General features: G+C 39.4%; 1 protein-coding gene across 1 annotated transcript in view; it reads left to right on the top strand.

The window, feature by feature from the left end:
* LOC135072636 (mitogen-activated protein kinase kinase kinase 15) overlaps positions 1-24569 on the top strand; it is a 51639-nt gene that overhangs the window by 4050 nt on the left and 23020 nt on the right. The window contains exons 5-17 of the mRNA XM_063966641.1: positions 656-934; positions 2548-2718; positions 3153-3265; positions 4026-4227; positions 4552-4663; positions 5455-5624; positions 8670-8850; positions 16610-16810; positions 17496-17646; positions 17969-18183; positions 19666-19761; positions 19849-19988; positions 20632-20781. Coding sequence (XP_063822711.1) covers positions 656-934; positions 2548-2718; positions 3153-3265; positions 4026-4227; positions 4552-4663; positions 5455-5624; positions 8670-8850; positions 16610-16810; positions 17496-17646; positions 17969-18183; positions 19666-19761; positions 19849-19988; positions 20632-20781 — 2181 coding nt within the window. The remainder of the gene's footprint in view (positions 1-655; positions 935-2547; positions 2719-3152; positions 3266-4025; positions 4228-4551; positions 4664-5454; positions 5625-8669; positions 8851-16609; positions 16811-17495; positions 17647-17968; positions 18184-19665; positions 19762-19848; positions 19989-20631; positions 20782-24569) is intronic.

The raw sequence follows: 24569 nt of genomic DNA, 5'->3' as shown, positions 1-24569 counted from the left end.
AGCTCGACATTGTATTTAAATTCTTATTTCAAAACATCCATCCATCATTGCACAGATGGACAGATAGAATACTTTATTTATTTATTTTTTATTAAAAAAAAAAGATTATTAGTAATTTGTTATTACACAAATTACTAATAGTCCCGTTAGCCCCTCGTACTAATCTAAATATGCTTGTATCACGAGTGAGCTCACCACAATAGTCGAGCGGCGGCGGGGACCGAAACCGCGTTCCCCGGATCACGAGTCGGCCAGTCCGACTCCTTCACCGTTCAGCTATCGTGGCTTCAAAATCACGGCTTTATTATACACCACATAAAACAGACATAATAAATATAAATTGTAACGACAGAAACAAAAGAGGTCTTAACTCTACAGGGTGTTGGGTAAATGGGTATATGAGCCGACACTAGCCCATGTTAACATGGTCTTATAAATGGTATGGTGAAGTCAGAAATTTGATATTATCATTTTAATTTTTTAATTTTCATACAAAATATTTTTTATAAAATCCGATTTGTATGAAAATTAAAATAATTAAAATTAAGATATCAATTTTCTGACTTCACCATACCATTTATATGACCATGTTAACATGGGCTAGTGTCGGCTCATATACCCATTTACCTAACACCCTGTATATTTTTTATTTCAGAGCCCATCTCCAAGAGAAATTCCTGTCCGATCTTCGCAAAGCACGCGAGATATACAGCGGGCAAGAACTATCTAACGTCTTACACGCTATGCGTCGACGCCTAGACGACCCGGCCGTGCTATCCGGGGATACGATACTGAACATGTTGATATCCTACCGGGAGATACAGGATTACGATGCGATTGTACAAGTCGTGGACGATCTGAAAACGATTATGAACAGGAAGAATTATGTGAACATGCCTATAATTAGGTTCATGTACGCGTTCGCTATGAATAGGTAAGTTTTTGATCAATTTGTCCTTAACTGGTGATGTTTTATCTAATTTGGGTTTTGAAAATCGATAAAAGGTGGCGCTGCATGTATATAAAATGGCGATAGTAAAGTTGAAATTATTATAATGTTGCATAATTAGTTGGTTTTATAATGGCGACAACTTTACTTAGGCGATATCACAACCAAAAGTGATCTGAAATAGGAGTATGAACCTTTAATTCTTTAAAATATGTATAAAGAATCACCGTATCTAGCTTAGCCGAGCCGTACGATTCAGCTTTGTTTTAAGTATAGCTATAATAAATATCTATCTACTGCATTTCACCTTTAAAATTGATAGTGAAAGACACTTTAATAGTTACTATCTGAAATACGAATTAATTAGCTATTCATCCTTGATGCCAATGTGAATTGTTTGCCAAACGATACTACCAGGCCTGTTCATCTCCGCGAGTTTACATCGAAAACAAAACACGCACGATTGCCCCCTACAAGAGTACTATTCGACAAGGCCTCACATACGAGCGAACATTGACTCACGCACGCGTATTCTTGTGTATGATGGAAAAAAATAAAGAAAATGGTGTACTAAATACTGTGCAGTATTTAACTGCCTAAATAATAATAAAAACACAGAATGTACTTTTTTAAGTTGCCTGAAGACACTGAGAGGTAAATAAGTAGTTAATATTATTCATGATAATTCATGCTAAATCATGTATTTCCTCCGCCATTTTCTGCAGATTGGCACCTCACGTCACATCATTTTACCGAAGTCAGCCCTATAGCTTCGGCGCAGTACCGATCACTGACGTTTGTCAACAAAACTTCTGACAAACTTGCTTGACTCTTGAGACAAGCTAAATTACACCATATTGTTAATGACATTGAGCATACATTTTTTTAAATACCTTCGCGAAGTAAAACTTCTGTACGTAGTACTTATTATTATTCTGTGATACTACGAGTGTCTTCTTACAACAACGCGGAGTAATCTGCGTTTACAATGGGATTTCCAATAGTTTATGAATTGAAATAAATGCATTCGTCATGCCTGTAGGTAGTTTGTAAATGAAAGGTTGTAAGCTAATAAATGTCTTTGTTTTCCTCTCCGTGTGGTTCATTATCTATGGCGGTTAGAATGACGTCGATATTGTATTTAGAATTATTTAGTAATGTTGCTATTATTTAATTAATTTAATTAATTGGCTATTGGGCAACTGTAGCTGTAATAATTGTCGTGCTAAAATATGCCTTTTGCCTCTTTGTGGTTTATTTCGGATATTTTGGTCAAAGAACCATCATTTTGTCAAATGGCAGTCAAACTAGACATTATTGAGTTAGCAAAAGAGATATGATTAGTCTAGTCACTAAAAAATAAAATATAAGCTCACACAACTCTGCTCCTCTCCCGAATGAAAAAGTTTATGCAATAAAAATTCAAAAAGACTGTCCTACAAAAAGGCAAATCGGTCCAGCCTTTCCCGATTTTGTTCATAGGGACACACTAAACGATATCAGAGATGTGTTTTGTTCTTCTTTCCTCTCCTCCTTTTGTAGGGATAATATAGATAAAAATCTAGATATTTCTGTAAATAAATTAATCATTTTTTTAGGCGGAACAAAGAAGGCGACAGAGAAAACGCATTGAAAGTATGCGTCAAGGCGTTAGAGAAGAAGGAAAATCGGTTCCCAGACATGCTGTGTCTGTGTGGACGTATCTACAAAGATAAATTCGTTGAATCTCAACATCTAGACACGGAAAGCTTACAGAATGCTATACATTGGTAAGATTTTAATCATACTTATATTGATTTATTTGACTAGGTAGTTCATAATTAATTTATTAATTTAACGTCCGTATTCTCAAACGATGCTTCCTTGCTTGCGAATGCACAGTATTGAATAGAGCTCTGTGATTAGTTCGTGTGTCACCCTGTGCGTCCACGCGCACTGTGAGACCTCATAGTAACGTTTGTGAATACGGGCGCATAAGACCAAAGGTTAAACAGAACTTCAAGGTCGTTGCTGTTTTGTTTTGTTTTTTGACGGCTGAATGACCTAGTGCTTTCGATACCAACTTCGGTTGTGGATTCGAATTCCGCAGGGTTTAGTATTATGTCCTTGTACCCTTAACTAGTCGTACAAATAATAAATCCGGGCTAGGTGGTACATAAGTAACAGTTTACTCGTGTTCTTTAATTTCATTATTTTTCAACAGGTACAGACAAGGTTTTGAAGTGCAGCCAAATGAATATGCAGGCATTAATTTGGCGACACTATTAGTTATAGCTGGGAACGACTTCAAAAATTCACAAGAGCTGCAGCATATAGGTAAACTGCATACAAAGATATTAGTTTGGGAAAAGTTGTAACATTGACTTTTAGTTGAAAACTTATATTGAGTTCACACATGTATGGAGGCCACGTACCGTAAAACGCAGCGTGGGTCGTCCACCCACAAGGTGGACCGACGACATCGTAATGGTAGCAGGAAGGCGCTGGATACAGGTCGCTACCAACCGGGCGATGTAGAAATCATTGGGCGAGGCCAATGCTCAGCAGTGGACATTCTGTGGCTGAAATGATGATGATGATGAGTTCACACACCAGTGATGTGATCCCAATTTTACTTCAAACAGCTTGTTACACCTACTAAACTGACGTCTGCGGTGTTGACCGATACCTGCAAGCTTTCAAGAACGGGACTATTCCCACCTCTCGTTCCCACCACTGCAACTCCTGTGTAGCCAGGCTCTACAGCTTGACCGCCATAACAACCCAACCAATGAAGGTCAAGTTTGTCTTGGGGGAAAGTTAAACTGTCATTGGACCCGCAACGAAATTAATCAGAAGAACATAGGAGGAGTTCGAAATTAAGGTTCGACTTCCCTCCATTGCAAAGCGGATGACAGCTTTCGGCCTTAAAGGCCGGCAACGCACCTGTAACGCCCCTGAGACTGAGTGTCCATGGGCGACGGTAATCACTTACCATCAGATGATCCGCTCGTTTGCCTCTTGTCACATAAAAAAAATCATTATCTTCATTCTATTCCCAAATGTGTCTTTATTGTATTCATCAATCTCTCCACAGGTATGGTCCTAAACCATCTAATAGGCAAGAAGGGCAGTCTATCCTCACTGAAAGACTACTGGGATGTGGCCACCTTCTTCGAGATATCAGTTCTAGCTCAGGACTACGTGAAAGCAATACAGGCTGCCGAGGTTATGTTCAAATTGAAACCACCGAACTGGTATTTGAAATCCACGATAGGGAACATCGAGCTGATTGACCGGTAAGTGTAAAACAACGTGCTACAAATTTTATTTTAATCTTTAGGTTTCTATAGTAAAGTTCAAAACCAATTAAAAACATTGGCCATTTATTTATACATTTGGAACTAATTATGAATTACACATAATAGCTATTATCTTAACACCTTTTGCTTGTATCCCCTAGTGTCATAAATAACAGAAAATAAAAAAATACTAGGTATTATGTAATTATGTGCCTAAAATGTAGGTTTCATATGCTTTTTCTTACTACATAATGCTGTTTGCAAGTAGTGAATACAAATGATATTGAGGAGTTATTAAAGAAATACTATCTTCACCTACAGGTTTAGAAAAAAGAGCGAAGAGACATCCCCAGAACAGCAAGTGTTTTCATTTTGGATGGAATTCTTCGTGGAGGCAACAAAAAGTTGTAGCGAGAACATCATCAGGTTTCCTGTAAGTACCAAAATTTATTAATTTATTTAATCACCGCTAATCCACGCTAAATTTTGTCAGTGTGTGCGTGCGCGCCGCATACGTATTGGCGCGCTCACATACAAACCGCGCTCGGGCGTTTCTATGAAGATGACCTACTCATTTGTATGTACTCTGCTAATAGGGTAAGAAAGAAGTTTTTTCGAAAGATTGTTTCATCCACGAAGACGCGCCCCACCAATTTTTGGTGGAGGTAAACGCGGGGTGCGGGGAGTTTGATCCGAGCAATCCGAGCGTCATTATTGTAGTGTGCGTGTGCACTCATGGATAATTTAGCGTGTACCGATAACACTCAAACATTAGCGGAAGAATGGTGGGGCGCGTCTTCGTGGATGCAACGATCTATAATTATTTGAAGTTATTAAAGTCAGAAATGAGGAGATCCGCAGGAGAACCAAAGTAACCGACATAGCTCGCAGAATTGCTAAAATCAAGTGGCAGTGGGCGGGGCACATAGCTCGTAAAGACGATGGCCGTTGGGGCAGGAAAGTTCTCGAGTGGCGACCACGGGCTGGAAGACGTAGCGTGGGCAGGCCTCCTACTAGGTGGACCGACGATCTGGTAAAGGTCGCGGGAAGAGCCTGGATGCGGGCAGCGCAGGACCGTGCATTTTGGAAAACCTTGGGGGAGGCCTTTGTCCAGCAGTGGACGTCATTTGTCTGAGACGACGATTAAAGTGCTCTTTCAGAAAATGTCTTCCAATATTGGTGTCTCTTGCCATGTTTTTCATTATAATTCTTTTATTTTTACAGGTGCTAATATTAGAAACGACTAAGGAATACATACCATCGTACGTGAACGTCAATATGGGCGCCGAAGAGAAGTCGGTGGAGATTCTGAACCTCTGCATGGATTCTATGAGAGGCACCTGTCGACAGGTGCACCGGTGGCTGTTCACCTCTGACATGATCAGGACTTACAGGTTAGTCTCTTAGAGCGCTTGTAGACGTCCGTTTTTTCACCGGACGACGGACCGTCAAAAAACGGATATCCTTTGTTTGCTGTCAATTTTCTCGACGGACCTATGTCCGATGCATGTGCACACGTTCATTATAAACCATACGCCACCGCTAAATCCGGTGAAAAAATCGGGCCGTTGTCCGGTCAAAAAAACGGACGTCTACAAGCGGCCTTAGGCCTTGCTCTTAGTGCCGGACCGGCAGATTTGCCGGAAACCGGACGCCGGATAGTGTTCACATAACACCGGATCCCGCAAGAAAATAGGAAAGTCAAGTCAGTCTACTTTTTTTTTATCCACAACGAGGAAGCTCTTGGCCTGTATCACACCTGATGGTAAGTGATGATCAGGCCGAAGGTGGAAGCGAGCTTCACCCGGAATCCTCAACCACGGAGGAACTGGCTATCTTACCTCTAACTGCCGGAACACAACAATGCTGTTAACATTGTTGTTATGGCGACAGACTTAGGTAAGATGGTGGTAGCCAGGCGGACTTAGAACAAGCCCTACCACCAACCAAACCGAACAGAAAAATCTGCCCCCACTGGGTTCTCTGCGTCTGAAGCAGGTGGTCTTACACAGAGGCGGTTGACGAACCAAACTTCATCAAAATATGCGAGCCGAATGGCGGGAGGAGGACCGATGCCAAAAAAAATTCATTCTCACTGCTCCAGTCCGGTGGTTCTGCCGGAACTGCAGTGACAAAACGCTCGGCAAAAATGCCGGATCCGGGATAATGTGAATAGCTTCATATAAGTTGTACAGCCACTAGTCCTTCCGGCAGTTTTACCGGTCCGGCAGATTTGCCGGTCCGGCGTAGTGGGAACCGGGCCTTAGGTTACTGATTACTGATAAGCTACTGATAGATAAGGTCAAAACTCGATTCAATTTGCATCTCTATTAGAACAATCATGGAGCGGAATCCAAAACCGAGATTGAATCGAGTTTTGAGCGATGTTTTTAACCAACTTAGTAATACAGATCTTAAGCCTTGATCACACGTACTGAGTAAACGGGCGAGACAGTAAAATGTTTACTCGGTCGAGACAGTTGGGTGAGCGAGTCACACAATCGAGCGCTCGGCCGAGCACTCGGCGTAATGTTCATACACACCGAGTACTCGGCCAAGAGCACTAGGCTGTCTCGCCCGTTTGCTCGGTACGTGTGATCAAGGCATTAGTACTGGTGTAAAACAAAGTTTACGTTGTTTCTTGTGTAATGGGTCGCCTAATCTCGTGGGAAGAAATCACGAAAACTTATTGTATCATAGTTTTGGCATATAAATTATAAATACTGTCTTAAATATTCATCTGACGTCACTATACATTAATCATATTTTTATTCAAAACAAGGAAATCTTCCTCAATACTATCATTAAATCTCGAATTCCATGTAATTTACTATTTTTATTGAAACAAATAGCAAGTAGGTCACAGATAAGAATTCCTGGAATTTAATCTATCTAATCTTCAAATACTAATTCAATCAGCATGTTTTACTAGTGTTTATTTATAGAAGTGACCAAAATAGGCTTTGAAGGCTGACTTTGGTACAGTTCAGAATTGTATGCCAGAGGTCGTGGGTTCAAATCCGCACAATGAATGAATGTAATAAACCAGTCATTTGTGTGCAGAAACTTGTTTTTAACCCTCCGTGTACCAGGTGACTAAAAGTTACGTCCCGTACCAGGTGGGGTATGACACACCCCAATATACAAAGTGATAAAATTTTCATTCAACATTTTTTTAGGTGGAATTTAATATTTAATATTGATTATTTACGTATGCTAATTAGGTTTAAGAAATGCTCTGAGCTGAAAATATGTATTATAACATTTTTATCATAAAAAAACAAAAAGACACAATTTCCGTAGTTCTTGTAATTTAGGAATCAGTTTCCTATGTATAATTTTTAATTAGTGCCTTTAATTATGACAACCGTTTTTATTTAACAAAGTACAAGTATTTACTTATAATTTAAAAGTAAATTAAAAACTGGAAGGGTATAAATTTGTTTTGATCATCGGTTTTCAATATACCACAATTCTGATGAAAGAAAATGAGTATGCTCAATGCATAAAATGGGAGCGTAACAATTTTATTTATTTATAAAATATGTTATTCCATTTCAGTAGCCCATAATATGTATCACCAAGTATAAATTGTAGCCCATAAGTGTATATTCACACACATCTTCGGATCTCAGTACTAAACTTCCAGATTCGCACTAAAATTCATCTCATTTGACTAAAAGTGCTTGAAAATCTCAGATACCGTAAAAATCACGAAAAATAATATTAGTATTGAATTTTATTCAATTGTCAAAGCTAAAAATATATAATTTACACCAAAACTGTTAGATTTTTTTTTAAACTTTTTAACAACGTCCCGTACCAGGTGGGGTGTGTGACACCCACACGCACTTTAAAGGCATGTAACTCAGTTGGTAGTCACCGCTGGACTGATTTTGCAACGGTGATCGAAGCAGCAGTGTCATAATTCCAGCTACTGAGAATTTCAAATTCAGCACTTGCAAATTTTTAAAATTGTGGCTATTTTTAAAGGACTGGGGTGTGTCACACCCCACCTCGTACAGCGAGGGTTAATAGTCTTCTACGAGTTTCTATGTACGAGTATACTTACAAAGAGCGTATTTAAATAAGTTGATATCCATTATCTGATACCCATCCTTGCTTAGTTAGAGATTATGTGGTAGTGTCTATAATGTTTAATACCTCAGCTTCGGCGCTTCGACAAAGCACTGAAGTTAGCCGAGTAGGGTAGTAAGATACTTCGTGTTCAAATTTTATACCGTTCGACCCCTTTGACTGACCCGATAACAATGGAAATTAGGTGTTGCGAGGTGAGGTTGCTTGAAGGGAAGTGCGTGTCTACACTATCTTACTTTGATCAGCTTCAGCGAACTTCGCGAGTAGTGTAGCTGAGGTATAAGGGTAGTTATATCCTACAGCCGCTAGACTTTATATTATAACTATGTCTACTTTTTCAGTTTATACAAACGCGACGAGCGATGCCTCTTCCTATACGTGAGCGAGAACTCAGACGACTTCCAAATATTCCTCCCTTCCGAAGGGTGCAGGCAGCGACTTCACGATTTGTTGGGGGAAATGACCGCCGACCACGAGAAAGTCACCGATTTGGACACCAGTGTCATGCAGGATCAGTTGAAGGTACGATTTTACAAAGGTTCTTAGAAAGACAAACCTTTAAGCTCATCACCATTTATCATCCTGCGGGGCTATTCCGAAAAACAATATCCGAAGTTCGAATATTGCCATCCCTGCATGAGCGACTGTGACAGATAGACCCGAAACTACGTAAACAGCGTTTCGGAGTAGCCCTCCTAGAACGGGATCGAAACCAAATCACAACAACTGTGACCTTTAATCGGCGAATTTTTAGCTTGTTATGTCGTTCAAGCTACGTACGTAATAGTAGTTCCCCCGAAGCGTTTTTGCTCGCAATTTATGATCTTACTAGCACGTGTATACGCTCGCACGAGACGAAGTTCGCTCGTGCGTTAGAAAATACGCGAGTACAAATGAGAATTTGAAACTATTAGATTAAAATAACAAATAGTATCCTTCTCATAGATGTTCAATACCTACTACATAAACATTACTTTTACTACATTTGTTTTAAATATTGTGACGTCATATCGTAATAAAAGTTGGTTTTCTGTTTTAGTAGCACGTGCCCTTAATAGCTCGTTTTCCATCGTCATAGTTCGTAAATCAAGATTGCCAATTTATCAACATGAAGAGCAAAATATCATATCACTTATCAATAAATTCAATATTAATAATCGTATAATATCGAAATCGTGCTATTGATAATAATAATAATAATAATAAGCCCCGCAGGGCAGCTTTGTGGCGAGCTGTTGGTGAGTAGCGACACCACGGGGCCAGTTGTTAACCCGAGTGCTCCCGAGAGTCGGTCAAGACCCTCGTCTTCGGCTTGCCGAAGTGGAATCCGAGAGGGTCTGCAGGACTTTCACCTCTGGCTTGCCTTAACCGGCCGGCCAGAGTGGAGCCGCTAGAGCTATATGCTCCAGGGGTGGAAGTGTTAAAGGGCATAACGCCGCGAGTAACCTCGGAGAAAGCGCAGCACACCTCTCTACACCCCTGAGCTGGCAGACGCCAATGTTGCCCCTCAGTCCGGTCTATACGACCCATGACGCCAGGGGGGGCCCATTTAGTCGCTGGCTAGTCACCGCCTGCCATTTTTTCAGTCCGAGACTATGAACCAGGCAGGTGTCCCGTAGTCTCCATCCATAGCCCAGTAACCAGTCCATCCATCCTTCATCCATAACCCTAGTCCATTCTCCAATAACTGCAATAGCTCCTGTGCACAGGCTGGGGCTGGTCTCTGGCTACATCCCATGATATAGTCAGAGACTAGATCCAGCATGTGCACCACTTTCACTTTTGTCGATTATTTTGCGCTTAAAACGGCCTCTACGTGTTGGATTTGTATCCCCACGCAAGCCTTATAAAGGACCGGGCCACTTTTGACCCGTGAGCTCCAAAGCGTACAAACATAATAATAATAATAATAAGCCCCGCAGGGCAGCTTTGTGGCGAGCTGTTGGTGAGTAGCGACACCACGGGGCCAGTTGTTAATCCGAGTGCTCCCGAGAGTCGGTCAAGACCCTCGTCTTCGGCTTGCCGAAGTGGAATCCGAGAGGGTCTGCAGGACTTTCACCTCTGGTTTGCCTTAACCGGCCGGCCAGAGTGGAGTCGCTAGAGCTATATGCTCCAGGGGTGGAAGTGTTAAAGGGCATAACGCCGCGAGTAACTTCGGAGAAAGCGCAGCACACCTCTCTACACCCCTGAGCTGGCAGACGCCAATGTTGCCCCTCAGTCCGGTCTATACGACCCATGACGCCAGGGGGGGCCCATTTAGTCGCTGGCTAGTCACCGCCTGCCATTTTTTCAGTCCGAGGCTATGAACCAGGCAGGTGACCCGTAGTCTCCATCCATAGCCCAGTAACCAGTCCATCCATCCTTCATCCATAACCCTAGTCCATTTTCCAATAACTGCAATAGCACCTGTGCACAAGCTGGGGATGGTCTCTGGCTACATCCCATGATATAGTCAGAGACTAGATCCAGCATGTGCACCACTTTCACTTTTGTCGATTATTTTGCGCTTAAAACGGCCTCTACGTGTTGGATCTGTATCCCCACGCAAGCCTTATAAAGGACCGGGCCACTTTTGACCCGTGAGCTCCAAAGCGTACAAATATAATAATAATAATAATAATAACTTTATTTGTCCAAAACACAATCGTGATGTTAAATAAGGTACATGTTAAAAATTTATGTAGTACATTGGTAGCCGAGATTGACAACTACCCTCCGCGCTAGTAATAAAACTGTGTTGCGGCAGAGTAGTGACAGCACGTCGTCCATGATAGCCACATAGCACAATCAAAACAGACAGTACACATTCGCTAGGTTTACTCGAATGTGTAATATTTATAAACAAATTAGTTATTGTGATAAAATAAAATATTGTGTCAACCAAATGATGCAGTTTATGAGCAAAAGGATATAATGATAATATAATTTAGGGTCTATGTATAGTATTTTTATCTAATTAAAATATTTGTAAGACGAAATAAATGCATATTATTTATTATATTTGAGTACGCCAAAGTAAAATACTTTTTTTTTTAGTATGATATTTTAATACTTAATAATATGATAACGTAATAATATACCTACCTACAAAATCGCCATTTTATATCATAGCGTACATAGAATAATTAATAAAGTTTTATATAATGTAGATAATATAAAATATATAGTCAGTAATATGCCTCATATTTTCAATAATTTCTCTGTAGCTTCATAATCTAGTTTTAATAGTAGGGTTGTTATAATTTTTTTGCATGTTATGTACGTTACATCCCGAATAGAAGTAAAAGCAGAATTAATTTTGTTATACAGCCAAGGGCCCAGATAGGGTAAAAAATCGCGTGCGAACAAAGTTTTGAATTCCGGTACCTTAAAAACAGGAGGCACACGTCTCCTTGATATAATTGTAGGTTGTGGTAAACGATGTTGGTGTAGGATCGCAGCCTTTATGAACAACTGCCTTACCGTAAGTACCTCGAATTCCTGATAAAGTTTAGCCGTAGGATAACGGAAAGGTTTAAAATGTAGAACTTTAATAACGGCCCTCTGTGCACGCTCTATGTTGATGAGATTAGATTTTTTGGCTCCGCCCCATGCCACTATACCATAGGTTAACAGTGATTGGCACAATGAGTAATATACGGTTTTGATAGTGTTTGGGTCTTTTATATGTCTAATTTTTTTAAAGATACAGATTAATTTTCGAATTCTTTTCCCGAGCGTGTCAATATGGCTTTTCCAATTGAGATTACTGTCTATAGTTATGCCCAGGTATTTTATTGATGACACCGGAGAAAGTTTCCCACAGTGACATGAAGTGCGGTCGGTACAACTATGTGCAGTTATAGAGAGATTCGTTGGTTGAGTATTGGCATAGATACTAAAAGTCATATATTTTGTCTTGTCTAAATTCAAAGTTAGAATATTGTTTTCAAGCCATTTCAAGACCATCTCAAAGCCGCTCTCACTCGATTCCCTAACCTCATCCCACGTTGATCCGTGGAACAGAAGCACAGTGTCATCAGCAAAAGATACTATGTTCGAGTTTTTTAGGACTGTTTGACTAAGATCATTCAAATATATCAAAAATAGCGTAGGACCAAGTACTGAACCTTGAGGTACGCCATAGTCAACAGTCAAATTATCACTCCGCACACCATCAATGCAGACACACTGAGTCCTCTCACGAAGATACGATTGAAATAAATTAAGCGGAATCCCTCGTACGCCTATACATTCCAATTTGCGAGTCAGGATGGGAATAGAGACAGTGTCGAACGCCTTAGCTAAATCTAGGAAAATAGCTATACACTTATTTTTTGTGTCCAGTTTATTAACAATGTTTTTAATTACGTTTTCAATTGCATCTGTGGTTGACATCTTTTCTCTAAACCCGAATTGGTTTGGGGAAAGCAATTTGTTGATTTCCAGGTAATTGACCAGTCTAGTGTTAATTGCTTTCTCCAATATTTTTGCTAGGGTTGGGAGAAGTGAAATCGGCCTATAGTTCTTGGCACTGTCTCTATCTCCGGACTTATGGACAGGTACAACAACTGATCTCTTAAGCAGTCTAGGAAAAGTCCCGGTAGAGAAGCATAAGTTACAGATGTGGCATATCGGTGTCGCTAGGTGTTCAGCTCCCATCTTGAAAAAGATCGATGATATCCCATCCCAGCCCGTCGATGCAGTAGACTTTAGAGTTCGAATGATTTTTATAATCTCATAATCATCGGTTGGAAGCAACATAAACGATTTCAGTGGGCTAGAAGTATCTGTGATCGAAGCAGCTAATTCGGTTTGACTTTTGTTCAATTTTGAGATTATTTTATCAGCAAGGGTCCTTCCAACATCTCTAAAGTATCCATTTACGTGATTAACCGAGTCTAAAGGGGTCCCCTCTATAGATAGCAATTCTTTGGGAGACTTTGTGTCACTAACAGTGTTAGAAATTTGTCGTATGACTTCCCATGTTTTTTTAGCATTATTTTTGAATTTATTTATTTGAGACCTTTCGTATTCAGTTTTTATGTTGTGTAACAGACGATTGCAAAAGTTCCTATATCTTGTATATGTTACTTTTAAAATAAGATTGTCAGGGTCTTTTTTTGCTTTAAGGTGTAGTTTGTCTCTCCATTTAATACATCTGAGCAAGCCAGGTGTAATCCAAGGCCTGATAATAGTCTTCCTATTTCTTATTACACATTTTGTCGTGCAACGGGCTAAGACAGTTGACAAAATCTTTAGAAATTTACAAGTGGCCTCCTCAGGATCCGACTCCCGCATAACCTCCCCCCAGTCACATCCAGACAGCAGAATTGGTACCTTACCATAATCAGTTTTGATTATTGTTTTGCACCTATCATTTGCTTTTATTTTGCACTTTAGTGAAACTATTACAGGAGAGTGGTCAGTTATGGTGGGTTCACATACAAGTGTTACAGCTTCGTTACCAACAGATAGAAAGAAATGATCAAGACAGTTCAATCCACGTGTTGGCAGTGTATGACCCGGTAAAAGACCATGTATAGACATCTCAGTGAGGAAATTAGAAGATCTTGGATCATCACTTCCATCTTTTATGTCCACATTAAGATCGCCGGTCACAGCCAGCGTTTTGATATTTTTAAGTTCATATAGTGTCTCATGTAATGACTGTACAAAATTATCAACATTATGTACAGATGGGGATCTGTAAATAGCTACCAATGCGCAAATGTCACCAATCCTCACAACAAGTCCATCGGCATCAGCAAATTTAGGTTCATATACAGACGCCTGTATAGTTTCGCTTATATATATTACAACTCCACTATTTTGGTTTATGTATTTAGATGATGCAAAACGAGTATAGTGCGGAAGACTAGGCAAGTTAGGCGCATGAGGTAGCCAGCACTCCGTCAGAACGATAATATCGAATTTTATATTAAGTCTTGTTATATAAGTTATGAAGCCATCAAAATTACATGCTATGCTACGAATATTTTGAACCACTACGTTAAGCGCTCCAGAGTTCGGGTCTAGCAGGTTTCTACACATATCAGGATTGTCGACAGGAATCGCTCGACCAACACCGACATTGGTATCAATGTCAGTGCTGATAAAATTTATATCATTTGCCATTGTTCCTGCGAGATACTAAATAAACGGTAACTTTGTGTGGTATGCGTAAAGCGACCCGGTCTGACAATCCATGATAATATGACATTAATAAATGAGCACATAAGAAACCAAAACCACTGATTAAGCAAAAGAGGCAATAGTTATCAGCACTAAGATTTCGAGGTTCATAAGAGGCAATATACAGAGATAAATTAAATAGCAAATAATAATATGATATATAATATGAATGATAAAATAGGATAAATATTATATTATTGATAATACTTACTGCACATGCATTTACAGCATTAGTTGACACAATTTTCAGCGTAGCAAAACTTAACGATACATAAAAACCAAATAACAAAACACAATAATTAAGTAGAATAAGTCCTTCACTTGCCACCGGGCATAGTCAGTCCTGTTTGCCTTTGCCTGCAGCTTGCAGCTTGGCTTCTTCCAGGTCTTCCTGTCTAGTTACCACAATTGCAGGTTCACCTTCTGATTTTCTTAAGAGCACAACCCCTTTAGAGATCCAGCAGAACTTGAACAAACCATCCTTGACGAGTTTCTTAGCCGAGCTTAGTAGAATTTTTGTTCTTGGTGTTAGCATTTCAGAGACATAGATTGGCACTCTCAATGTGCTGAAACCCAGGTGGTTGGTATTCAGTTTATTATCTTTATTTTTATTATTAAATGTCTTAACAGCTTTCAATATCTTTATTTTTTGCTCAAATTCCGCTAGTTCCACGGTAATCGGCGCATTGTCGCTGCCTCTGCGATATACTTCCTTAACAGTGTCGTTATTGCTGCTGATATCGAGTGTCTTCATCATGTTTGTTACAATCTCGTGAAGATCTTCATTTTCCAATTTGGGGACATTCCTTATTTCGATCGCTTTCTTGATTTGATTCCTTTGCATATCATTCAGTTGGTCTTCTAGTACGGTAATCCTGTTGCGGGCATTAGCGCAATCTGACTCAAGTGTTTTCACCCTATCTGATAGTTTTGCTTGCTGCACCTTATTTTCCTGCAGCATTTGTTCTATATCATTGTTACTTTGTATCAATTTAGCGTTCTGCTCAATCAAAGCTTCCATCGCCTTAGTTACGCTATCGAGTTTCCCTTCTTGACGTTTTTGGAATTCTTCAAACATTCCTTTAATCTCCATTCTGAAATCGTTTAGCTGTTCACCTTCCGGATGTTTTCTTTTTCTGGTATTTATTCTCGTCTCATCGTCTATGTCTTCGCTTGTGTCCAGGTTTGGTTGAGATGAAAATAGTCTGTTCGGGGGCGACCGTATTAGTGACATGGCTTATCTTCTTTATACTATGTCGTTACCAAACCAGTGAGTGAGTAGCGGTTACTGTCGACAGCGCCGAGTTGAACCGAGGATAACCGATGCGCAAACGCAGCGAGCACCGAGAATGTCGTAACGCGACTATTTTTCTTGGGGTAATTTGAACTTAATGCGTTGTCGGTGACGGTTTAAAATTGCTTGAGGCGACGCCGCAGAACTTGACACACGTCTCACGTCACGTCGTTGATAGTTGTTATCGGTTATTTACAAACGTTATTGATAAGATAACTTTGTCATTCACGCACGTTTGTTGCATAACTTTGTTGTAGATAGTATCGCACTTGAAAATACTAAAGGTTCGGCCAAACCAACGCGATCACACGCGATCAGCCGGTGTGCAGCGATTGCGATCAATGCATTTAAGTCTGGTCGCCATCGCTGCACGCTGGCTGATCGCGTGTGATCGCGTTGGTTTGGCCGAACCTTTAGACACTACTAGTTTATCGTAATAGCAATTACGATAAAAATACGATTTTTAATAGGTATGTGTAACTAGAATATTTTGCGTAGCTACTTAGCATGTTATTCATCAGTTTATGAGTAAACTTTAATGCTTCAATGATCTAGTGACGAAGGATTCAGCTTATCGATCCGGGAATCCGCGGTTTGGTACTCAGAGGAGTCACAATTGGAATCATCACTGTCACAATAGTTATTTGCAGGCTTAAATCAACTTGATTGATAATTTTATTCTGTACTTATTTATGATCAGTAGTTCATTAAACTCTCAGTTTAACCTTCATAAGAGAAGAAGTTAACTTTTAAGTAATTTGTACGAGTAAATGTATTAAAAAACATTATTTTATCCAAATACAATTTTTCCAGTTCGAATACGAGTTGGACGATTGCAACAAACGCGTGGTGCTTGGTAAAGGCACGTACGGCGTTGTATACGCGGCCAGAGATCTAAATACACAAGTCCGCATAGCAGTCAAGGAGATTCCTGAGAAGAATCTGGGCGATGTCCAGCCTTTACATGAGGAAATCATGCTGCATTCACAGCTGAGGCACAGGAATATCGTTCAGGTAAGGATAGTATTTAGTATAAAGTAGTGTGGATTCGGGAGAGTAGGATAGGACCACTCTCACACTTCCAGTGGATGTCGTAAAGGGACAAATATGTGAATATTGGGCATTTGGACCTCCCGAAACCGTTTGGAACGTGGGGAGTTAAGGCCAAGTCCTCCAACAATGGGTACTAAATAACCTGATGTGATAAAGCTGGTATGTACGCCATTTGTTGAAGAACCGACGAAAAGTGGTCTAAATAGGCCACTGGATAAGAAAAGCTGGAGACAGTTCTTTATGACGCTCCATAAAGAGAATCATCATCATCATCATCATTTCAGCCATAGGACGTCCACTGCTGAACATAGGCCTCCCCCAATGCTTTCCATGTTGATCGATTGGCAGCGGCCTGCGTCCAGCGCTTCCCTGCTACCTGTACGATGTCGTCGGTCCACCTTGTAGGTGGACGTCCCACGCTGCGTTTTCCAACGCATTCCGTCCATTCCAGAACCTTTCTGCCCCATCGGCCGTCAGTTCTGCGTACTATGTGCCCTGCCCATTGCAAAGAGAATCATCATCATTTATACAGGAACAGAAATAATGTTCTTCACTCATTAAAAATCTTCTAGACGTATAGTTCAGAAGTTCAGGTCCCTTACAGAAACGATCTTACATTAAATAAATATTTATTTTATTTTTGCAGTACCTTGGATCAATCTCTGAGAATAACTACTTCAAGATTTTCATGGAGCAAGTGCCTGGAGGTTCTTTGTCTGCTCTTTTAAGGTCCAAATGGGGTCCGTTGAAAGAAAACGAAGCCACAATCGCTTATTATACCAAACAGATCCTTGAAGGTTAGTATTTAAAAAGTAGTATTAATCTTGAAACCTTCCCAAAAGTCGATAAAACATACATAAGTGCGATTAAGATGATTATCAGAGTTTGATGTAGCATCTTCGTGATCGTTTAAAAATGAATACGTATTTTTGAAGTATTTGAATTATTAATTTTAACCTACAAATTTTTCATACACAAATTGGAATCAAGAAGGCAGGTGCTTTCATATTCTAAGTACCTGAAACGATACTTCTATTTCATTATTTCTTCTTTTGACATTTGTCCATTCAAATTAGCACGTGGAGAACAAGATTATAGTGTCATTTCTTCATATCTCAGGTCTAAAATACCTCCACGACCAGAAAATCGTCCACCGCGATATAAAAGGCGACAATGTTCTCGTGAACACATACAGTGGTGTGGTGAAGATATCCGACTTCGGGACGTCAAAGCGACTGGCCGGGCTGTGCCCTTCGACTGAAACATTCGCGGGGACATTGCAATATATGGCCCCGGAGGTCATAGATAAAGGGCAGAGGGGATACGGAGCGCCTGTGAGTATTAGCGACTTTATTATACCTACATATATTGCTGTGGTAAAGATATCTGAGTTCGAGACGTCGAAGCGACTGGCCGGACTGTGCCCTTCGACTGAAACTTTTGCGGGGACATTGCAATATATGGCCCCGGAGGTCATAGATAAAGGGCAGAGGGGATACGGAGCGCCTGTGAGTATTAGCGACTTTATTATACCTACATATATTGCTGTGGTAAAGATATCTGAGTTCGAGACGTCGAAGCGACTGGCCGGACTGTGCCCTTCGACTGAAACATTCGCGGGGACATTGCAATATATGGCCCCGGAGGTCATAGATAAGGGGCAGAGGGGATACGGAGCGCCTGTGAGTATTAGCGACTTTATTATACCTACATTGCTGTGGTAAAGATATCCGACTTCGGGACCTCAAAGCGGTTGGCCGGGCTGTGCCCTTCGAATGAAACATTCGCGGGGACATTGCAATATATGGCCCCGGAGGTCATAGATAAGGGACAGAGGGGGTACGGAGTGCCTGTGAGTATTAGCGACTTTATTATACCTACATTGCTGTGGTAAAGATATCCGACTTCGGGACGTCAAAGCGGTTGGCCGGACTGTGCCCTTCGACTGAAACATTCGCGGGGACATTGCAATATATGGCCCCGGAGGTCATAGATAAGGGGCAGAGGGGATATGGAGCGCCTGTGAGTATTAGCGACTTTATTATACCTACATCGCTGTGGTAAAGATATCCGACTCTGGGACCTCAAAGTGGTTGGCTGGGCTGTGTCCTTCTACTGAAACATTCGCGGGGACATTTCAGTATATGGCAGCGGAGGTCATAGATAAGGGGCAGAGGGGATACGGAGCGCCTGTGAGTATTAGCGACTTTATTATACCTACATTGCTGTGGTAAAGATATCCGACTTCGGGACGTCGAAGCGACTGGCCGGACTGTGCCCTTCGACTGAAACATTCGCGGGGACATTGCAGTATATGGCCCCGGAGGTCATAGATAAGGGACAGAGGGGGTATGGAGCGCCTGTGAGTATTAGCGATCTTATTGTGAAGTTATAAGACTCTATTTTGAATGAGGTTTGATATTTTCATAATAATTTTGGTCACATGAAATATTGGACTATTTGTTTTAGGATACAAACTGGTACTTTTTTACACCTTTATGTTATTAGATTCTGAATTTCAGTCTGCTATAAGATGTAGTCATCTTGTAGCCTTGTCATAAAGTGACGAATACTTTTCTCTTGCCTGACGCTCAAAAACTCAATGTCTTTATAAGAAACTAGCTGACCCGCCTTAATGGCAATAAATCAGCAGATTTTTTTTTTATTTCGAACGGGATAAAAAGTATCCTATGTCCTTCTCCTGGCTCTAAACTACCTCCCTGACAATTTTCAGCTAAATCGGTTCAGCCGTTCTTGAGTTATAAGTGGAGTAACTAACACGACTTTCTTTTATATATATAGATTTTCTTTTATAGGCTGACATTTGGTCTTTGGGATGCACCGTAGTAGAAATGGCAACAGGCAACCCACCGTTCATCGAATTAGGATCACCACAGGCGGCGTTGTTTAAGGTAACCTTTTATCAACTATTATTTAGTGATATACATAGGATTTTGTATATTTTATTAGGTATAAAGTAACTTGAAACTTTTTTAAAGGTCGGATACTATAAAACGCATCCAGAGATTCCAAATGAGCTGTCGCAGAGAGCGAAAAGTTTCATCTTACGCTGTTTCATACCTGAACCGGAGCAACGAGCCACAGCTGCTGAATTGCTTGAAGACCCATTTTTGTGCGAGTAAGTTCAGAAATTAAACAAAATAATACCAACATTATGGCCTTAAAATCGCGAGAGAGAGGCAATTCTGGATAAAGCTCGCTCCACCATAGATCGCATCTGTACTTTTCCTTCGGTGAGATTGATATCAATGGCAAACTCATAAAAAACGTACATAAAAATTCCCATGTTTTTACTATTGTGAGATGCCGCGACGTAGTATCTGTGTACGTACATCTTGCAGATTATAAATATTTTTATATCGTGATTTGATAATTATATTGCAATTAGTCGTACTAATTGGATTTTCCATTTGAACCTTAATTAATCGTATTACCTATCTAATACCTATTAATATCATTAAATATGATATTGATTAAATTTTACGCAGTCATTCCCTCGAATTGAGTTTAAGTATATCTGAACATAGTTTCTGGAAGCTGGTATGGTAAATAAGTTAGATACAAAATGTCGGTTTCTTCAGTCGGGCTAAGATGCGCGCCATGATAGTCTTATCGACGATTCAAGATGACAAATGTATGGGACTAAAATCGGTAAAATATGTCGAAAAGATGTTGCGGCGCGCATCTTAGCCCTTAATCAATGGTCCGTTTAAGTTTTAATTTCGTCATAAAATTCATTCCATTTTCTCATTATCTTCTAGAAAGAAGAAGCAACCCAGTCGTCTCGGCAGTAGCATGGACTACAGCCGGAGTATATCCGTCCCCGCCGACAAAGCCAGACCCCAGCTAGCTCAGAAGAAGATATCTGAACCTTCTTTACCTGGAAACCTGCCTAGCTCGCCTGAGATTGAGTAAGTATGGTATAAATTAAATTAAATACTCGTCGATACCCATAGGTCACAAATCGATATCGACCTATCCTTCTCTCTCGCTCACTTTGAAACGCGTAAAGGTACGTCTATATTAGGACCAGTCTTTAGCAACTAAGCGGTTGGCACAGCTAGAGCCACTCTTCTAAACTAAAATAATAAATAAAATAAAAATCATTTATTTTCAGACAAATGTAGTCCATAGTTTGGTTAGTAACAATTTGATCTTAGAGACTATCGGCCGAATACTGAAACGCTACTCAAATCTTTCACTCAGCTGACGGGCTCCTAAATTTAAGTATCCTTCAATTTTAAATGGTATTCTCAAACGCCACTCAACGGATTTGAAGCCGTGATCAGCTAAGCAGCTCTCAAATGTTTACATAATGGCAACATTTACCAAAAAAAGTATGTTTTCATTTACACAAATGATAACTTTGCGTTTTTTATCCATTACACGCAGCATCGTTTGTTTATGTACTGTCTTTTATGGAAATATACTCAATCAACTTAACATAGAACAGTTTATTTTTTAGTTTCTATTATATATAAATCTCGTTTTGTCATATAAAAAAATTAATGCTTGCATTTTTATTTAATTAAAATAATAATTTTAAAGGTGATACTTTTTATTGTTGAAATCTATCAAGTGGCGATCGTGGACCGAAACGTAACCACAATTGACATTTATCATTGTTGACAGAGTATCAAATTGACAAATCAACAACACTCTTGGAAATGCTGCTATGCGATGTCCCCATAGGTATTCCTCAGAAATAGGCATGTTTATGTAAAGCGATTTCATAGCAGCTATTTTGGTTGTTACTTTGTGCACTAGTACGATGCATAGTTGGCTGTTCGATGTGGAAGATATCACCTAGTACACGTTCATAACTTCCCGTTGCGTAGAACCGTAGGGTTATAATAAGTATTTAGTCCACTGGTTGTATGGCGTTTGGTGAGGGGTTTCAAAGAGCTTCCAAATTATGAATCCAGAAACAACACCGTTTCTTTTGAGACGCGGAACCTCGCTCGGAATTGCATGTCATTATAATAATATTTTTCAATAGCGTTCAGCCTTATTGCGTTCGTGCGATTAGATCTAGGTATTTCCTCGAGGCTCGAAAGTAATGATAACGATGACACAGACATTATTTACCACTATTTAGGTCGATTTAGGTATAAGAATAGGATTTAAGATACCGCGCAAGCACTCTCAAGGACAGTGCCAATCCATGTATGGAAGTTGGACCAAGTGCTGCCCAGAATGAAACTATAGTGCATTTTGTTCCTCAGGCCAATACTAATTTGTAAACCGGAGCGCACTGAAATCTATCCCTGGAGTTAAGAGAAAAAAAGAGTTTTATTTGGAATTATTTACATACAAAATATCATCGATGTATACCTACTACGCATAAGATTTCGCGATTTTGGCATTAAATAACACTCGCTATGTTGAACTTAACCATACTGCATCCGTACACCTTACTTTAGTACGACTTCGATATTATTTATAAGCGATCAAGCGCTGTTGCAGTAGTTTGGTTAGTTGACCGAAATTAATTATTTCCAAAATGGAGCAAGAAGTTTTAGCTTACAATAACTTCAATAATCGATTGTAATACACTAATAAATTGATTTTTCGCAAGGATAGAGAACTAAAACTTCTTGCTTCATTTTGGAAATAATGATTTCTGTCAACTAACCAAACTATTGCAACAGCGCTAGATCGCTTATAAAAAATGTCTAAGTCGCACTAAAGTAAAGTGTACGGATGCAGTATGGTTAAGTTCAACATAGCGAGTGTTATTTAATGCCAAAATCACGAAATCTTATGCGTAGTACGTATATATCGATGATATTTTGTATGTAAATATTTCAAAACAAAACTCTTTTTTTCTCTTAACTCCAGGGATAGATTGCAGTGCGCTTCGGTTTACACATTAGTATTGGCCTGAGGAACAAAATGCACTATGGGTTGATTCTGGGCAGCACTTGGTCCAGACCCTGGCACTATCCTTTAACGGCTGCTCAAGACGATTTGACAGTTGTTTGAGTAATGCTTAGCGTTGAATGGCGTTTCAGTATGCGAAAATTCATTTAAGTGGCGTTTGAGTGCAACTTAATTTGAGAGGTGCTTAAAAATTGAGAACTGTTCAAATACTGTTTTGAGTATGCGAAATGTAAGTTTAGGAGCTGCTTAACTATTTGAGAAGCCGTCAAATATTTAAATGGCGTTTCAGTATTCGGCCGTATGTAAGTAGAGTTAGTAACAATGTTCTTAGGAAACGAAGCCATTATGATTTGAGGATTCAGTTAACTTAAAACCTGTTTTGCTTTCATGGGAATGTACCTTTATGCAATGTTTGTTTGGGTGAGAGAGATGGATAGTGTAAATATATAAAAATCTGAGCAAAGGATTGAAAATTTTAACTGCAGCTGATTTTAAAAGTTAAGAGGTGTAGAATAATTTTAATCCATGAAGGCATGATTTCTGTTGTTTTCCGTGTTCAAATCAATCGCATGGATTCTTAGACGCAGTTTACACGTGCATTAGTTTTAGTGAATGCATGGTTTTAGAGTTAAAGCTGAGTTTTAGTGTTGGCATGATTATAATTTTGTGATTTTGGCGAGTGAGGTTGATTTGTTTTTATTTTATTCTCAAACCACAAGGTTCAAAATAAAGAAATTGAAAAATTACTTCGTCAAATCAACTCATATCTGCCAATGTTTCATACTGTAGTTAAATACACTTAAATTCCCATTATTTAAAAGAGGATTTGGTAATAAAATTTCTTACTAATAAAACTCAAGAATGCTTCTTGTATCTACAATAATCAAGTAATTTTAATAATGTATTACATTTATATGAGTTTTAAATGTCTATGGGGACACAGACACATTATATTTAAATTCGCATGAGATATAACTTTTAATATTAAATAAGAGATTGTGCAATATTAAACGAAACTTATGCTTAGATAACTTTCAAAGTACTGCTATCGTGAAAATCGGAATGCGGTGCCACAGTAAAAAAAAATTAGTAAAGCACCTTCATATTAACATCTCAAGGACGTAGCGCATTTTTAAAACCCGGAAACGGATAGCCTCCCGGCGAATGGCGATACGGTGTTGATCCCTTTCTGGGTTGATAAGTGTGCTATAACCTTTATTATTTTCAAACTTAGTAAGCAAACAGCTAAAAAAAGGAAATATGCAGGAAAAAACTTCATATTAAAGATATTTTTGATAACTCTGTCAAATAACTTATTATTATTTACTAAATTGAAATTTCATCTGAATTTGCGACTTATGTAGTTTGAAGATGCTTTACTTTTGCCTTATTTATTATATTGGGGCGAATGTTCACAGTCTGCCTGTCCTTGTCGTTTCGATGTTACCATCATACTATCAGTTTGGTGGCAGGAGCTTGTGTCGATATTTACTGCTGGATTGAGTTTTACATGAAATCAATTGGCATATACATACCCATTTATTCTTCTCAACCGAAGTCTATGCTTCATTCGTATTCGGTATCATAATAATTACTTCTTCAAACATGTAGGTACCTATAAATAAGCATAATTTATGAGCCTCAGTCTAGTTCATAAAATAGTTGAATGTGAATTCTATCAAAATTGTTTTTTACTGTAAATAGAAAAGATTTCGATTTATGAAGCTACAGGCCATTTGCAAAAAACATAAGCGACAGAACGCAAGATTTTTCATTGATTGTAAATTCATTGATGCCTTCATCGTGTGAAATGAAG

Source organism: Ostrinia nubilalis, chromosome 6 (genome assembly GCF_963855985.1).
Source record: "Ostrinia nubilalis chromosome 6, ilOstNubi1.1, whole genome shotgun sequence".
Taxonomy (NCBI): Eukaryota; Metazoa; Arthropoda; class Insecta; order Lepidoptera; family Crambidae; genus Ostrinia; species Ostrinia nubilalis.
The sequence above is the reverse complement of the archived record's forward strand: the minus strand, read 5'-3'. Positions and strand labels throughout refer to the sequence as shown.